Source organism: Marmota marmota, unplaced genomic scaffold (assembly GCF_001458135.2).
Source record: "Marmota marmota marmota unplaced genomic scaffold, marMar, whole genome shotgun sequence".
Classification (NCBI taxonomy): domain Eukaryota; kingdom Metazoa; phylum Chordata; class Mammalia; order Rodentia; family Sciuridae; genus Marmota; species Marmota marmota.
The window spans coordinates 1,072,629-1,091,612 of NW_025999873.1; the positions used below are offsets into that span (position 1 = coordinate 1,072,629).

General features: G+C 34.7%; 1 protein-coding gene across 8 annotated transcripts in view; it reads left to right on the top strand.

The window, feature by feature from the left end:
• Akap10 (A-kinase anchoring protein 10) overlaps window positions 1-18,984 on the top strand; it is a 70,799-nt gene that overhangs the window by 21,688 nt on the left and 30,127 nt on the right. For all 8 annotated transcript variants that reach the window (XR_007341603.1, XM_048786221.1, XM_015506823.2 and 5 more), the window contains 4 exons: window positions 10,655-10,753; window positions 13,791-13,875; window positions 14,683-14,806; window positions 16,267-16,403. Coding sequence is in view for 7 of the 8 variants with exons in the window: in XM_048786221.1 (XP_048642178.1) it covers window positions 10,655-10,753; window positions 13,791-13,875; window positions 14,683-14,806; window positions 16,267-16,403 (445 nt within the window). In the remaining variant the exon portion in view is untranslated. The remainder of the gene's footprint in view (window positions 1-10,654; window positions 10,754-13,790; window positions 13,876-14,682; window positions 14,807-16,266; window positions 16,404-18,984) is intronic.

An 18,984-nucleotide genomic window follows, 5' to 3' on the forward strand; every position in this document is an offset into this window, starting at 1 on the left:
TGTAACTTTGTCTTGTATTGCTTTTATCTGGTTTGGGTATGTCAGATTTAGTTGGTTGATGATGGTATTCAGTTTTTCTATATCCTTGCAGATATTTTGTTTGCGATCATATTACTCTATTACTGAGAGAAGGTAGAAGTGGGTTGACGTCTCCAACTATAATTGTGAGTTTTTCCAGTTCTTTTTATTTTTATTGTTGTTGTTGTTGTTATTATTATTATTATTATTATTGTGGATTGAACCTAGGGGCACTTTACCAGCAAGCTACATCCCCAGCCCTTTTTACTTTTTGAGACAGAGTCTCACCAAGTTGCTTAGGGCTTTGCTAATTTGCTGAGGCTGGCTTCGAACTTGTAATCTTCCTGCCTCAGCCTTCTGAGTGGCTGATTACAGGTATGTGCCACTGCATCTGGTTCCAGTTCTTCTAATTCAGTCTGGTTTTGTTTTATGTATTTTTGAGGCCCTATTGTAAGGTATATACACATTTAGAATTATTTACTTTCTTCATGAATAGCGTCTTTTATCATTGTATATACTTTTCTTTATCTAAGTCATGGTATACATTCTTCTTTTTTGTTAATATTTTTTTAGTTATCGATGGACCTTTATTATATTTTATTCATATGCAGTGCTGATAATTGAACCTAGTGCCTCATACATGCTAGGCAAACACTCTATCACTGAGCTATAATCCCAGCCCTGTATATACTCTTCTTTATAGTAACATTGCTTGTTCTGAGATCAGAAATATCTGTTGTCTGATTTATATAGATAATCCAACTTTCATTTGATTAGTGTTTATATATCTTTTCTCATTTCTTTACTTGGGGCTGACTTTACAATTTTTATTTGAAGTGAGTTTCTTGTGGGTTACATATAGTTGGATCATGTTACTTCACCCATTCTGACAATCTTTGTGGGGGTTTTTTGTTTGTAAATTTAATTAGTACAGATTTTAATGTAATTCTTTAAGTTAAATAATTACTGCAATGTGATTATAATATAATATGTAAGCATAATTATTGGTATTGGTTAATATAATTTTATTATGATCGTAGTAAATATAACATGTTTGAATTCATGTCTACCTGTTTGTTTGTTCCTTGTTTTCTATTCCTTGATTTCTCCTTTTCTGCTTTCTTTTGGATTCTTTGAAATTTTTTAGTTTACTGAGTTCTTTTTTCTTTTTTTGTAATATTAGGAATTGAACTTAGGGCCTTTTACCATTGAGCTGCATATCCAGCCCTTTTTATTTTTTTTATTTTGAGGCAGTCTTGCTCAGGGCCTCACTAGGTTGCTGAGGCTGGCCTCAAATTTGAGATCCTTCTACTTCAGCCTCCAGAGTCACTGAAGTTCAGGTATGCACCTCTGCACCAGGATGTTTTTGAGTTCTTCTTTGTGTAGATTTTTTGTGGCTTTGCATACTTTTTACAGTGTACTTAAAATCAGTATTCTGTGACTCCAATGGAATGTGGAAACTTACCATCATATAGATTTCTTTATATTCCTACTTACATTTTGTAATTGTCAACTATACATTGAAAGCCTTTCAGAAAATGTTGTAATTTTTGCTTTCAGTTGTCATACATGGTTTAAAGAACCTAGGAGAAAAATGGTCATCTTTTATTTACCCAGTTATTTGCTATATATGTTGTTATTCCTTTATCTTTGAAGTTTAGTTATCATTTCATCATCTCAAGAATTTCCTATAGCATTTCTTTTCTTTTTTGGTACTGGGGATTTTACCCAGGGGCACTCAACCATTGAGCCACGTCCCCAGCCCTTTTTATTCATTTATTTTTTTATTTTGAGACAGGGTCTGGATAAATTGCTTAAGCTAGTTTTGAACTTGAAATCCTCTTACCTTAGCCTCCTGCACTGCTAGGATTACAGGCATGTACCACCATGACTGGCCCCTTGCTTTCATTCTTGAAATAATTTTCATTTGGTAGAGAATTCTGTGTTGGTGATTTTTTTTTTTTTTTCTTTTTTAACCACTTTAAAAAGTTGTTTCATTGTTTTCTGGCCTGCATGGTTACTGGTGATTATTTTGCTACATCTTGGAGTCATTATTACTATGTATTTAACACATTGCTTTTAAGATTTTTTTTTTCTCTTTAGTCTTTAGCAATTTGGTTATGGTATTTAAAAATGGACGTGAATTTCTTTGTTTTTCTTCCTACTTGAGGGTTACTAAGCTTCACATTTGTATAAGTTTGGGGGATTTGGAGAGTTTTCAGCCATTCATTCTTTAAAAATTGGCACTATAGTGTTTGTCCACTTCTTCTAGAACTCTGATGATCCTAATGTTAGAGCTTTGTTATTGTTCTACAGGTTCCTGAGGCTGTATTTACTTTTTTCTATTCTTTTTTTTTTCCCCTTCCAACTTTTGTAACTTTCTATTCAGTTATCCTCAAATTCACTGATTCTTTGATTCTTTTCTCAGTCATTTCCATTCTCTTATTGGGTCTTTGTTTTCTTTAAAAACAATTTTTTTTTAGTTGTATATGGACACAGTACCTTTATTTTTATGCTGTGCTGGGGATTGATCTCTGCCTCACACATGACTACCTCTGACTGCAACCCCAGTCCTCCCTCTATTTTGTTTTCTTTTTTCCTTTCTTTCTTTCTTCTTCTTTTTTTTTTTTTTGTTGAAATGGGGGTCTTTGTTGCTTAGTGATCCTCCTACTTCAGTCTCCCAATAAAGTAGGACTACGGGTTGATACAACTGTACCCAGTATTTATCAGTTAATTTTTTAAAAAGTGTATTAATTAACTGCTGGGCATGGTGGTACAACTACAACAGTAATTCCAGCCGCTCAAATGTTTGAGGCGGAGAATCTTCAGTTCAAAGCCAGCCTCAGCAACTTAGTGAAGCCCTAAGCAACTCTGTGAGACCCTATCTCTAAGTAACATAGAATAAAGGGCTGGGGATGTGGCTCAGTGGTTAAGTGCCCGTGAGTTCAATATCTGGTACCAAAACAAAAACAAAAATCAAAACAGTGTATTGACTTTTACATTTTAAATGTTTATTAATGTTTTAAAATTTATTACTGTCCTTCTATCCTTAATATGTGAAAACTTAAGTTTTCTGGATCCAAAAGAGAAGCATAACCAAGTTTTATGTTTCTGAACTTATATTTATTTATTTAATATTTTATTTACATTTTAGTTTTCGGCAGACACAACATGTTTGTTTGTATGTGGTGCTGACAATCGAACCCGGGCTGCACCCCATGCCAGGGGAGCGCGCTACCGCTTGAGCCACATCCCCAGCCCCTGAACTTATATTTAAGGGTATCAAAACTTTTTTCAATAGTTTTAATGCCCTGGAACATAAATATGCTTAAATATCTATATAAATTCTTACTGTATTTGTCTAGAATTAGCAGCTGTTTTTGATAATGGAAAAGCAAGGATTTAGAAACTTCCATATTATATTTTTAAAAATTTTTACAGATGTTTTTTGTAAATCAGAAGTCTTTGTTTTGCCTGCATAATTTGTTCGTACTAGCTATGCAATAAATATTTGCTAAAAGAATGGGATTAGATCAGATTGTTTTAGATCTGGTGAATGGGAAACAGTTACCTCAGGTCTTCACAAATGGTGTCTTTCATCAAGCCTTGTGTTATAGACAGGATAAATTTACAAGCAAAATAACTCCCCTTCCCAGAAACATTTTTTCACATAAATTTTTAATCATGGAGACAGCACTGAGCTTTAGTCATGACCTTGATACTTTCTTTTCTTTTCCCCTGTGAATTCTTTTTTTGATTTTTTTTAAGTTGTAGTTGGACACAATACATTTATGTATGTATGTATGTATGTTTGTGGTGCTGAGGATGGAACCCAGCGCCTCGCACATGGCTAGGCGAGCACTCTACCACTGAGCCACAATGCCAGCCCCAATGAATTCTTTTTTTAATAACACGAGTACTTTTTAAAATTGACGAGTACAAGTTATATATAGTTATGGTTTAGAACAATGTTTTCAGGGGCTATAGTTGTAGCTCAGTGGTAGAGTACTTAACTCTGGCATGTGTGAGGTATATGTATATTTAATTGTTTAATCTTCCTGATGTAGCAAGATTATGAGTTAAATACATAGACATGATTCTAGGATCATACAATAGTCCATTTTTATTTTTTTGAGAGACCTCCATATTATTTTTCTTAGCAGCTGCACCATTTTACATTTCCACTAACAGTGTACAGGGGTTCCCACTTTTCCATATTCTTGTCATTACTTGTTATCTTTTGGCTTTTTTGTAATGGTCATCCTAACAGGTGTGAGATGATATTTCACTGTAACTTTGACTTATATTTCCCTGATGCTACTGGTATTGAGCATTTTTTTTTTTCATTTTCAAAAGAAGGCATTTGAGGCAGGTACTGTTGCATACACCTGTAAATCTTAGTTACTTAGGAGACTAAGGAAGGAGGATCACAAGTTCAAGGCCAACCTGGGCAATTTCACAATACCCTGTCTAGAAACAGAATTTTTTTGAAAATATCCTGAGGATATAGCTCAGTGGTAGAATACTTGCCTTAGCATGTTCAATCCTCAGTACCCCATTCTGTCTTCATTGGAGAAATGTCTTTTCAATTCCTTTGTCTTTAAATTGAGTGATTTTTTTTTTTTTTGCTGTTGAGTTGTAGGATTTCCTTTTATATTTTGGATATTAATTATATTTTGGATATTAATTCAGATATATGGTTTTTAAATATTTTCTCTCATTCCAGAGTTTGTTTTCTCAATTTTGTTTTCTTTGCTGTGCAAGTTTTTTAGTTCACCATAATCTCACTTGTTTTTGTGTTTGATGCCTATACTTTTTAGGTTAAATACAAGAAAGCATTTCCTAATCCAGTGTTATGAAACTTTTTCACCTTATATTTTGTTTTAGGAATTTTATAATTTGAGTCTTATATCTTTCATTATTTTGAATTAATTTTGGTATAGGGTATAAGGTAAAAGATCCAGCTTCACTCTTTTGCATGTGGATTTCTAGGTTTGCCAGCACTGTTTGTTGAAGATGGTATCCTTTCCCTATTTTGTTTTTGGTATGCTTATCAAATCATTTAACTGAGCCTGATGTAGTGTCGCATGCCTGTAATCCCAGCAATTTGAGAGGCTGAGGATTGTGAGTTCAAAACCAGCCTCAGCAACAGTAAAAGGCTAAGCAATTCAATGAGACCCTGTCTCTAAATAAAAAATACAAAATAGGGCTGGGGTATCTCAGTGGTTGAGTGTCCCTGAGTTCAATCTTGGGTACCAAAAATAAATAAATGAATAAAATAAAATAAAAAATCAATTAACTGGGCTGGGGTTGTAGCTAAGGGGTAGAGTGCTTGCCTAGCATGTGTGAGGCACTGTGTTTTATCCTCAGCACCACATAAAAACAAATAAAACAAAGATATTGTATCCATCTACAACTAAAAAAACCAACTGCATGACTTTATTTCTCTGCTCTTTATTCTGTTGTATTGGTCTGTTTATTTTTGTAAGTATCATTGTTTTAATTATTGTTGCTTTGTCATAAATTTTGAAATCATAATGATACCTCCAGATTTGTTCTTTTTATTTATTTATTTTTTAGTTGTAATTGGACACAATACCTTTATTTCACTTATTTATTTTTTATGTGGTTGCTGAGGATCAAACCCAGGGTCTGGCACTTGCAAGGCGAGTGCTCTACCGCTGAGCCACAACCCCAGCCCCAGATTTGTTCTTTTTAAAGTCCTTTTTACTTCTAAGTCTGTTTAGATTTTTTTTTTATTTCTTAATGATTTAGTCTTGATAGGCTTTATATTTCTAGGAATTTGTCCATTTCTCCTTGGTTATCTGATTGTTAGTGTGTAGTTGTTCAGAATAGTCTCTTATGACCCTTTTTGATTTCTTTTTTTCTTTTCTTTTTTTTTTTTAGAGAGAGAGAATTTTTTTAATTTTTTTTTTTTTTTTAGTTTTTGGCAGACACAACATCTTTGTTTGTATGTGGTGCTGAGGATCGAAACCGGGCCGCACGCATGCCAGGCGAGCACGCTACCGCTTGAGCCACATCTCCAGCCCATCCTTTTTGATTTCTATGGCATCAGTTGCAATCAGTGTCTCCTCTTTCATTTCTGATTTTATTAGCATACCCCCTCCCCACTTTTTAAGCCTAGCTTAAGGGTTTGTCACATTTTTTATCTTTTCAAAAACACAAATCTTAGCTTCATTGATTTTTTTCCCCCCCTATTTTCTCTGTTTTGTTCATTTCTGCTCTAATCTTCATTATTTCCTTCCTTCTGCTAACCTTGGGCTTAGTTTATTCTTCTTTTTCTAATTTCTTGAGATATAAAATTAGGTTGTTATTTCCTTTTAGTACTACTTTTGCAGTATCTCAAAAAAGTTTTAGTATGTTGAATTTTCACTTATCTCAAGATATTTTTTTGATTTCCCTTTTGATTTGTTCTTTGACTCATCATTGTTCAAGAGTATGTTGTTTAATTTTGACATATTTTTGAATTTTGAAGTTTTCCTTCAGTTGTTGATTTCTAGTTTCATTCCATTGTGTTTAGAAAATATACTTGCTATGACTTTATTCTCCATAAATTCATTAAGACTTGTTTTGTGACCTAACAGGTCTATCCTGGGGAATCTTCTATTAAGCTTGAGAAGAATATATATATATATTGTTATATCTAGTTGTTTGGATGTTCAAGTCTTCTGTTTCCTTACTATTTTCTTTGTCTTTGATTCTATTCATTATTGAAAGTGGGGTATTAAAGTATTCTACTATTATTATGTTGCTGTTTCTCTCCTCAGTTCTATCAATGTTTGCTATATATATTTAAATGCTTTGATTTTGGATATATATTTGTCTCAAGTGAATTTGGTCTGACTAAATAAAGATATAGACACAGAAAGTACCTTTTCTTTTTATTTTATTTAATTAATTTATTTATTTATCAGTGATGGCTCCTTAGCCACAGCTCCCACGAGGGGGGCAAAGCAGGCAAGAAAGAGAGGGAGCATGCCTGAAAACCAGGTTTTTTTGTGGCGGGGGGAGAAGCCATTCATATGAGGCAAGGGGTAGTATTACAACAAACAAGTGGGTGTAATCCAACCCCATTGGGTGATTCCCACTCCTGGAGCTGTACCTCTTATCCACGTGGAGGTAAAGTCCAAATTGTATTGTGGGGTGCAGTACCTATTCAGTACCTCTTTCTCAGGACTTAAAGGTGAGTGCATAGCACCTGTCCAGAGCGGCTTTCGACATTTATTTATAATTGTTATATCTTCCTGATGGTTCTTTGTGATGGAGTTAAAATCTATTTTGTCTGATACACATGTGACTCTTAGTTACCATTTGCATGGAATGTCTTCTTCCAACTATGTAGAGTATTGTCTTCTATTCCTTCACTTTCAGCCTGTGAGTATCCTTAAATCTGAAAAATTAAGACAACATATATTTGGGTCTTCTTTTTTATTTATGTATTTTTAAAATTTTTTTTTTAGATGTTGATGGACCTTTATTTTATTCACTTATTTATACGTGGTGCTGAGAATCGAACCCAGTGCCTCACACATGTGAGGCAAGTGCTCTACCACTGAGCCACAATCCCAGCCCCTGGGTCTTCTTTTTCAAACCAGTCAGCCACTCTTTGTCTTTTGGTTAGAGAATTTCATCCTTTTACATTTAATGTAATTTTTTTTTTTTTTAAATATGGGGTGCTGAGGATCGAACCCAGTGCCTCACACATGCTAGGCGAACGTTCTACCACTGACCCACAATCCCAGCCCCTAATGTAATTGTTAATAGGGTAAGATTTAACTTCCATTTGTTAGTTGTTTTCCATGTTGTAGTGCCTTTGCTCCTTTTTCCCTATCTTCCTTTGTATTTTATTGATTTTGTGAATGTGTGTGCATGCTTGCATGCATGTGCACATGTGCATTGGCATGCTTTTATCTTTTCCCATTTTCCTTTATTTTTCGTTTGCCATGAGGTTTACATAAAACATCTTGTAACAGTCTATTTTAAGCTGGTAACAATTGCAAACACATATAAAACCTATATTTTTACTCCCCATTCCCATACTTTCTTGATTCAAATAAGATATTTTCCTTTATTATACATACCTTTTTTTTTTTTCCTATAAAAATGGGAATACTAGCTGGATGTGGTGGCACATACTTATAGTCCCTGCAACTCAGGAGGCTGAGGCAGGAGGATGTAAGTTCAAGGACAGCCTAAGCAATTTAGTGAGAACTGGTCTCAAAGTAAAAATTAAAAAGAGCTAGGAATGTAGCTCAGAGATAAAGTGCCTCTCAGGTCCATCTGCATCCCTAAAAATGTCAGGGAGTAGGGGTGCATAATAATCTATTTAGCTTAAGTCGGGGATTCTTGAAATGTGGTTTGTATACCTGTAGGGATTCCCTAAGATTTAAGGCAGGTCTGTGAGGTCAAAACTGTTTTCACAGTTCTAAGATTGTTATTTGTCTTTTTCACTGTGTTGACATTAGTAATGGTGGTACAAGAGAAATAGTGGGGAAAATGTGCTGGCTTTAGACAGAATTGTACTAGTAAGTTGGTATATTCTTTTTTTTTTAATACTTTTTTTTAAAACATATTTCTTTTATTGTCAATGGAACTTTATTTTTATTTATTTATATGTGGTACTGAGAATCGAACCCAGTGCCTCACACATGCTGGGCAAGCACTCTACCACTGAGCCACAACCCCAGCTCCAGTTGGTATATTCTTTACTGCTCTTATTTCTGGTGAAACTAAATGCTAGTTTTACTTAAGGATGTCTTTGGGGTAATAAAGAATTACTTTTATTAAACAAGCTAACCCTTTGAGTCCACGGTAATTTCTTTTTAATTTGTGTAATGAGGTAGAAATTATGTGTAAAGCTCTTTATACTAAAGTACACTAGTTGGCTTAAAGAAACACACATGAGCAATTGATTGTGATTTGAGCTCAATTAGCTCAAATCAACTAATATATATATTAGTTGTAGATGGATACAATATCTTTATTTATTTATTGTTATGTGTTGTTGAGGATTGAACCTAGTGCCTTACATGTTGCTAGGCAAGCACTCTACCACTGAGCTACAACCCCAGCCCTAGACTATCACTTTTACTACAAAGAATGAACACTGACAAACTATGGCAGACATTTGTTTGGAAACTAATAAAGTGAGCCTATCACTTCAAGGAAAACACTGCATTTGTTGCCCAGTGCTAAAATTTAAACTTTTCAAATGAAAATAAGAATTTTGGAAAACTTCTAAATACCACCATGTGCTTTGAAAGTTTTAAAAAGGGTGTTCCAATAAGATCATTGGTGAAATTAATGATGGTTTTAGATTTACATAAACCTATAAAGATCTGTATAAATCAGAATACCAGTATTTTCTAAAGTAGTGGAAAACATGATTTTTATAAAATCATTCATAAATAAAAGAACAGAAACTAGGACTGTAGATTTTAATGTAACAATATGAAAACTTCATTGACATGGTTTTAGGTTCTACATTCTAACCTTTTAGAACTACCACACGTTTTGTTGAAATATTAAAGAATATATCCATAGTTATCTCAAAAAAACCATTCAAATTCTACTTCTTCCTAATTACACATCTGATGTTCTTAATATCTATTTTATCAAAGCAGCGTGGCATAAGGTTGAATGCCAAAGCAGATATGAGAATCCAAATTTAGAGTTGCGAAAGTGTAAAACAGTGCCTTCATCCCACCAATTTTTTTATTTTGAAAATAGCTATTTTTGGCAATATGTAAAAACGTGGATGTGTAACCGATGTGATTCTGCAATCTGTATACGGGGTAAAAATGGGAGTTCATAACCCACTTGAATCAAATGTATGAAATATGATATGTCAAGAGCTTTGTAATGTTTTGAACAACCAATAAAAAAAAATAAAAGAAAATAGCTATTTTTCATAAAAATGTTCATGTTGAACACAAAAGATTTAAGTATTGATTTTAACTTAATTTTTTTCATTCTTAGTTTCTAATACCTTAATATTTATAAACGAACCATACATAAACAGAAGTTCTTTAGGATTCTCATTTTCTTTCTTCTATTTCTTTTTTTTCTGGGTGATGCTGATCTCCTGCCTCTGTTTCCTTGCCTCACTTATGCTAGGCAGGTTCTCTACCACTGAGCTACAACCCCAGCCCACTAGCTCCTGTTTTTAAGATTATAAAGAAATCCTGAGATTTAAAAGTTCGAGATTTGTTGTTTAACCTTCCAAGTTTGTTGAAAGTCAAAAAGATGGTATTCAAAAAAAAAAATGGTATTCATGTATGTGAAATTATTGGTAAAATATTTAAATATAGATTTATAAATAAGTTTTGCACTCTTTTATATTGTTGTGCAAGTCTTTCAAGTTGGGAGAAGAGACAAAGAATGTACATTAAAAAAAATTGCTATTAATAATGAAGCTTGTTATCTCAAGGTGACTGGAGAGAATTCACATATAAATCTTCTGCTCCCAAACTAAAGAAAAGGTAGCCTTACGATGGAAGTTTATCTTGTAACAAAAGAACACAATAAGCCAAATCCTGCAATTCTTGAATATAGTCCATTGCTATGGTCCAAGTTGCTTTTCAGTTTTGAACTTTGTCCCCTTCTTCCCTTGCAGGTATAGAGCAAGATGCAGTAAATACTTTTACCAAATATATATCTCCTGATGCTGCTAAACCAATACCAATTACAGAAGCAATGAGAAATGACATCATAGGTAAGTAGTGCTTGAAGTTATAATCAAAAAAACCTGACTATTTTTGATTATTGACCAAGAGGGGTTTTTGTCTTTTTTTTTTTTTTTTTTTTTTTTTAGTGGTAGAGGTTAAACCTAGGGCCTTGTACATGCTAGGCAAACACTCTACCACTAAGCTTTATCCCTTACACTTTTTTTTATTTTGAGACAAGATCTCACTAAGTTGTTCAGGCTGTCCTCAAACTTCTTATCCTCCTGCCTTGGCTTCCCAAGTAGTTGAGATTACAGGGATGTGCCACTATGCTCAGCTAAGAGATTTTTTTTTTCTTTTTTTTGGAGAATTTTTAATGAACATTGAATAACCTAACATACTTCCCTTCCTAGTCTGTTTTCTTATATCTGTTACATAGATGTATAGGTCACTTAAAAAGTTGCTTTCCTATATGTGGACCTGAATTCCTAGATTTTAACCTGAATAACAGCAAAAGCAAGAACAATAACAACATATTTATTAGTACAATGTCCAGATGATAAACTAAGGACTTCCCATAGATAAATTCATTTCAACTTCTTTTTTTTTTTTTTTAAAGAGAGAGAGAGAGAATTTTTTTCAATATTTATTTTTTAGTTATTGGCGGACACAACATCTTTGTTTGTATGTGGTATTGGGGATCGAACCCGGGCAGCACGCATGCCAGGCGAGCGCTCTACTGCTTGAGCCACATCCCCAGCCCGTCATTTCAACTTCTACAGAACCTTATTGGATAAGTAGCTATTATTTTATGAATGAGGAAACTGAAGTAGAGACACATTAACTAGATTGTTCAAAGCAACATCTCACAGTCAGAATTTGAGATTAGACCATACCCTAATTGGTAGTGTTTTCATACTTAGGTTGGAACCAGCTTTCTCTTATGCCCTCTTGCCCCTGCCAAAAAAAAAAAAAAAGGCTAGAATAGAAAATTCATAGTGTTTCCCATAGTAAGGGCAAAGATTTCAGGAATTTTTTTTCCATTATACATGCATATATGTGTGTATAGATAATACTGAATGAACAACTTCTCTGTAGATCATAGTAAAAAAAAGTTTGAAAGCTTTTACTGTGTTTCATGAGGATGACCTATATTCACAGAAAAAAAATGGTTCATTTATTCATCAGCAAATATTATATTCCAATAAGTTCTAGTACTAAATTTTGTTATTTTTATTCACCTCAAACTTAGTACTTGTGATTTATGAAATAAAGTACCTTACTCCTAGTAGGTTATTCTAGTATGGGGCTTCTTTATTCCTTCCTGTGAGTACTTTGCACTCATTTATTATAGATGAAGCATGACCCCTTTCAGGCTCAGCTGTGGTTCTTAAATTAGCCCACCATACTTTCCAGTGAACACCTGTTGGCTATTTTGGGGTACATGAAATGATGCCCCTGTTTTCCTTTTTCTTCCATGCAGACACCTAAAACATAGATTTGTGGATGCTGGTGGGTTGTCTCCATCTGTATTTTGAGGGTTGTGGAATACTAGTTCACCTACTTTTGTTGACTGATCGTGTTATGGGATTTTGGTTTTCTGTGGCGGTGGATTAAACCTGGGGCACAGCTGAATTGCCCCAGCTCTTCTTAATCTTGAATCCTTCTACCTTGGCTTCCCTGGTAGCTGGGATTATTGGCATGGGCCATCATACCCAATGGATTTTGAGTTTTCTACATAGTTGGAATTTGTTGCTACCATCTTCTAGACTTTCCTGGACCATCTTTTCTTAGTAATACAATTGGGGTGAGGTTGGCTAAAAGTTCCAATTCTCTAATCCATGCCTTGATCTTTTCTGGTGACTAGTCCTCATCCTGATGCTCTTTGGTGGCTACCAGTCATCTCATTAGCACATTAAAAAAAACAAACAAACAACTTTTTATCACTGAGAAGACTTCCAAGAATTTTAGGAAGTACATGTTAGGAAAGTGGACAAAGACCATGTACATATTTCACACTGTTACAGCTAAGTGTTGTCTAGGAGAAAGTGGGAGTAAATGGATCAGTGGACCAGGAAACTATAATGCAGTCTGATTCTTGTGGAGTTTTTGTTTGTTTGTTTGTTTGTTTCATTAAGGTCCATCTAACAGCATGAACTCAGAGTGAGACCTCATGGTTGTTTGTCTAACAGTCAACTAAATAGCTTCTTTATTTGCAGTTGTTTAGGCAGTTCCATTTGTATTGTAAATTTTCCACCCATAACTTTTTTATTTTTTGCAGGGGATCCTGGGGATTGAACCCAGGGCCTCATAGGTGCTGGGCAAGTACTTTATCACTGAATTTATACCCCCAGCCCAACCAGTAACATTTTGACAAACTTATTTATAAGTAAATGTTTTTAACAAATCCTTAATTCTTCAGGTTTCAATCCTTGGAATACAATTGCCAATTGAAAGAGTATGTTCATTTTTAACACTTAAGTTAGAAACTGCCAAGCTGCCCTTTAAAAGATATGTTAATTTATATTCCCACTAACACTTATTGTAGTTTTCCCATGCTCTTCATCAAGTATATTAAAAAAGTACATTATTAAACATTATTAACATCAAACATTATTAAACAAGAACACTTATGTATTGTTAAAAATATCCTGCTTTATTAAACAAAAGTATAATGCCTTCTTATTCTAATTTGTATTATTTAGTGATCATGTATATCTTTTTATATTTATTGACCATTTTATGTTAGTTCTTTTGAGTTGTTAGTTCTTTGCTTGTTTTCTTTTGGGCTTTTCTTACTAGTTTGCAAGGTTTGATAAATTAATGATAGTAATCTCCTAATATATGCTACAGATTTTGTCTTTTTATTTTGTTTTTGAGGGTGTTTGAATAAAAATGTTATGTTATTAAATCTTGATTGCTACTTTTATATAATGTACATCGCAAAAGACTTTTTCAAGCTGTTATGTTTTCTTTTAATTCTCTTTAAACCTCACTTATATGTCCTTATTGTTATTTCCCAATTTGATTAACGAATGGGTATAGTTTGAATTTAGTGGAAGCTTGACTCTACTGTTTCTTTTACAGCAAAGATTTGTGGAGAAGATGGACAGGTGGATCCCAACTGTTTTGTTTTGGCACAGGCCATAGTCTTTAGTGCAATGGAGCAAGAGTAAGCTAGTTTTGTATTTTCACATTTTGCATTCTTGGGAATTTGGGTTCAGTGTTAAAAATGGACTTCACTCAACTAAAAACAAAGTATCTTTGAGGATTTAAATAATTCGGATATGTGTAAAGTTATCAAGCACATTCTAAAACTCTTGGTTAATAGTTTTTTAAATATAAATAATTTAGATTCTAATAAAAACAAAACAATTTCTTCTTTTAATGTTAATATTGCCTAAGTTAAAAGAATTTGTTTTTAGTTCTGAAGTCATTTTGGAGGTGATTGAGGTTAATGTGTGACTATTCAAATTGGTTTATTTATTTAAGTGATACATGTCTTCAGATGGATATCCTAATTTTTTAGTTATGTTTTTTATTTAGTGTGTGCTGTATAACTAAATCCACATAGATTTGTTGAAATGGCCTCAGGGCTTTTTAAAATGCCCTTAAAAAATCTTGTGTACTCATTTCTTTCATTCAACATTTATTAAATGCTCTATGCAAGGCATGGTTAGGTATAATACCTGCCTCAAAGGAAGTTAACAGCCTAATAAAAGAAACAGGGCATGTTCTTTGATTATTGTAATACAAAGTACCATGTATGTTAAATATTACAGGAGGGTTACAAAGTCTTGAGAGGTAGGAGAGAGTACATAAAGATAAAGGAATCAGGAAGAGCACCGTGGGAAGTGAGGTAGCCTTGACCCAGGCCTTTCACATACCATAGGGACAGTATGGAAAGAGTCTTGTTTTTCCCAATTAAGCTCTTTCCTTGGGTGTTCCCTCAAATTTTCCCTTTTTTGTCCATGTGCAGGCACTTTAGTGAGTTTCTGCGAAGTCACCATTTCTGTAAATACCAGATTGAAGTGCTGACCAGTGGAACTGTTTACCTGGCTGACATTCTCTTCTGTGAGTCAGCTCTCTTTTATTTCTCTGAGGTAAATTCTGCATTTCTTTTTACACTCTACTAGAGCATTCCAGCCTCTGAACTATAAAATGATGGGGCCCCATCTATAGAAAATGACATAGAAGATATAAGTCATTTCCAAAGATGTATTATTGTATTGTTTTTTATCTAATGGCAAGAGTACTTTGATGGCATATTCATCAAAGAGAACATGAAAATTCCATTTAAAAATAAAAAGATTCAGTGTAAAATAACTCTAATTTTGAAAACCTAATTAAGCCATTGCTTATGAGAATGCATGTTTTTAATTATTTGAAACTATTTTAAAGCCATAGAATTTTTTGACGGATTATATTAGCTCATGAATATGAGAATATTTTTGAAAAGTTTAAAATATATTACAGATAGAAGAGATTGAGTGTAAGGTTTTGGTCACACTGATTAATGCATTAAGCGTAGAGCCATCAGTAATTATTGTCATTTTTTAAAAGTCTCTTATGTACCAAATAAAGCTATAGAATTTGATACTTAATTCCAGTACATAAATAATTGGAGTCCCAACTTCTGAAGAAAGAAAAGTAGTAAAATTTTTCCTATGCTCATCATTTTTACTTAAGCTACTTGATAGGATTACATAGTGAAGCATTTGCAAAATGAATAAGTATACTAATCTCTTTGAGGCATGGTTTTGTTTCATAGCATTTGTTAAGTTTCAGCAAATGGAATTATTTTGTTGCAAAGGAAGTGACTATTAAGAGGATTCCCAATCTCACAAAATGTAATCTGGACACTTGGATTCTCTTTTGCCAGAATACTCAGTTGATTTGTTTTTACACCCTTTCTTTGCCATAATTTAAATCAGTATTTGTTCAGGTTAATATATTCTTATGGAATGATGGAAATGATCGAGTGTAAAAGATTTGGTTTGATTTTCTTACCTTTTTTTTTTTTTTTTTTTTGTATCAGAGATTGAACCTAGGGGTGCTTAACTACTTAGTCACCTCCCCAGCCCTTGTTTTAAAATATTTTATTTAGAGGCAGGGTCTCATTGAATTGCCTAGAGCCTCCCTAAATTGCTGAGGTTGACTTTGAACTCATGAGCCTCCTGCCTCAGCCTCCCTACCTCTGGGATTATAGGCGTGTGCCACTGCACCCAACTACTCTTTGTATTTTTGACAGTGGGAACTACTAATCCAATTTAGTGTAATTTTTACTCCAGTTCACTAAATTTTGCATCTATCTGTGGGGTGGGTTTTTTTGTTGTTGTTGTTGTTGTTCATTTCGGGTGTTCTGCCCTTGCCAAGAATATTTTACAACTTCTCTATCTCAAATGACTGTATGCCCTATTGCTAACTGATGTTAAGTAAAAAAGTAGATTTGTTTTTGCTTTTTGCTTATATCCTATATTTTAATGCATAGGGCTCATGAAGTAGACAAGTGAAAGAAATCCATTTTTAGTCTTATTTTCCCTTTTGTGTTTTTCCTTTCTAGTACATGGAAAAAGAAGATGCAGTAAATATATTACAATTCTGGTTAGCAGCAGATAACTTCCAATCTCAGCTTGCTGCCAAAAAGGGCCAGTATGATGGACAAGAGGCCCAGAACGATGCTATGATTTTATATGACAAGTGAGTTTTATTGGTAGATGTATTCAGCAGGTATTTACTGTTTGAAAACAAAGATGAATAAACTCAGTCTCTGCTGTCAAGGAGCTCAGATGAAAGCTGCTTTTTATATGGTGTGTGTAAGGCTTTGTGGGAAACAAAAGTTTCTGTTGGGGGGAGGGGATGTTTATGTGTAGAAGTCAGGATAACAATATGGTGTTCAGGAAGGGTTTCATAGGAGAAGGATTTGATTTGGATCTGAAAAGTGAATGGAATTTTGCCAGCTTGAGAAGGCAAGGAAAGAAAGTTCTAAGTAAAGATATTAATACAAGCAGAGTCATAGAAACTTTAAGGAATGTGGCACTTTCAAGAAACCCGAGTTTGAGGGCTTAGTGGCAGAACTGTACTTGGCATGCCTAAGACACTGTGTTAAATCAGGAAAAAGGAAGGTAGGGAAGGAACACAAGTTTGAATCATTAAAAGGATAAGGAAGGGCTGGGGATGTGGCTCAAGCGGTAGCGCGCTCGCCTGGGCATGCGTGCAGCCCGGGTTCGATCCTCAGCACCACATACAAACAAAGATATTGTGTCTGCCGAAAACTAAAAAATAAATTAAAAAAAAAAAAAAGGATAAGGAATACAAGAGGAACATGTAACTAGTTGGTATAGATTTCGAAGAGATATCTTTGTTTGAGGGGATGGGGTTGGCTCAGCAGTGGAGCACTTGCCTTGCAGTGTGAGGCACTGGCTTGATCCTCAGCACCACATGAAAATAAATAAAATAAAGGTATTGTGTCCATCTACAACAAAAAATATATATGTGTATATATATTTTTAAAAATCTTTGTTTGAGTGTATCACACTTCTGGTGCAAATCTGCTCAATTACATTATAAATGAATGATAGTTTTGCATAATTGTTGGTTGTTTTCTATTTTTGGTATAGGGGATTGAATTTGGAGCTTCACTCATGCTAAGCTTGTGCTCTCCCAAGCTATAGCCCCAGCCAGTTTTTTATTAGCTTTCCCTGAAAACGAGAAGTTGCAAAGATCTTGTAGTAAATAGAATTCAAAATAGTTGCTTGGATAAGTGATAAGACTGTGGCCAGATCCAAAACCTGAGGATGTCTGTTCATTTAAAGTTTCTTATTTTATGGAGAAAAGTAATTTGTTATTTTCATCCATAAGCAAATACTAAGAGAATAACTTGAGGATAGAGAAAACTGTAAAGAATGTTAGAATTGGAAGGAGAGCCAAAATCTTATAGGCCACTGGTCCCTGAACATCAGTCTGCAGGCTCATGCCAAGTTGCATGAGTCACCTGGGAGCTTGTTAAAAATAAGTTTCTGGTTATTTTCCGGTTATCTCGAAGATTTGGATTCAGCAGGTTTCAGTTATGCCCCAGGAGTCTTTATTTTAGAAGATAATTCCAGGTAATTCTGATGAATAGCCAGATTAGAGATCTAGTCTGATTTTCTTCATTTTGCAGATAAAGACACTAAGGCCGAAAGAGGTGGTAATTTTTCCAAAAGACATTACATAAAAAAAGATTGTTAAATCTTGAAACAGTAAGAGTTTACAAATTTGATCTGGGGTGCCTGAAAATTCATATCATGAAGGAGTATTTACCAGTTTATTAATTACAACATGGGAGGCTCACTTTTTGTTGTGAAAATTTTGACTAGAAAAGAGTTTTCTATATGCTGAGTCAGTGGCACTAGCACTAAACTAGCAAGGTCCTGGCTGGAGCTCAGTAACCACAGCAGAGACCCTGCTTCCCACTGGATTCCATTTCACCTTTGGAGCTTTTATTAAATGAAGATGACTATGTGACATCCCACTGGCACCATCATTTTGCCAGGCTCATTGTGTCAGATTTGATTTTGTAATTCCCAACTTGTTTCTGGTTGTATGCATCATCAGTCAGGATCTTCAGACTTTTTGTGTTTCTGTCAGAAACTAGAGATATAAGCTACTCAAAAGTGCTGGAATGCCGCAGTCTGGCTGGGCACAAATGCCGCAGTCTGGCTGGGCACACAATCAGGAGCCACCACACAGCTTGTAGATTCAAACAGCAACTCTTTATTCCCGAACTCACACCAGCCGTCTACAATCACGTTCTGGGGAAATCCACGTTCTCTGCCCAAATCCACGTTCTCTCCCAAATTCACCTTCACTGGGCTTCTGTCTCCCAAAATATACTGTCTGAATCCCGTGAGAACTCAAGGGGAACTTAGGCAGCAGGATACGCCCTATTCCCAGCAGGAATAATCTTAAACCTTAAACCTGGAACCTAAACTGGGAACGCCCTAAACCCAATTATGTTAAACCGGGAACACCCTAATCCGCCCTGGTCCTTGAGCAAGGTCAACTACATTCAATGTCACTGCAAAATGTCAGCAACATGGGGTACGCTGGCAAGGAAATTGTCATACCTACTTGGCTAATGGCTCCCAGCATCTCCCCCCTTCTGATTAATTAAACAAGCAATGTGGCTTAAGGACCGTGCCTGGTAGGTTGTCCAATTCAACATATGGTTCTTACCCGTCATCGGAAAACTGACCTTTAGGCGTCAGCCTCCTGTCTTAGGTTGATACCACTGCAATTG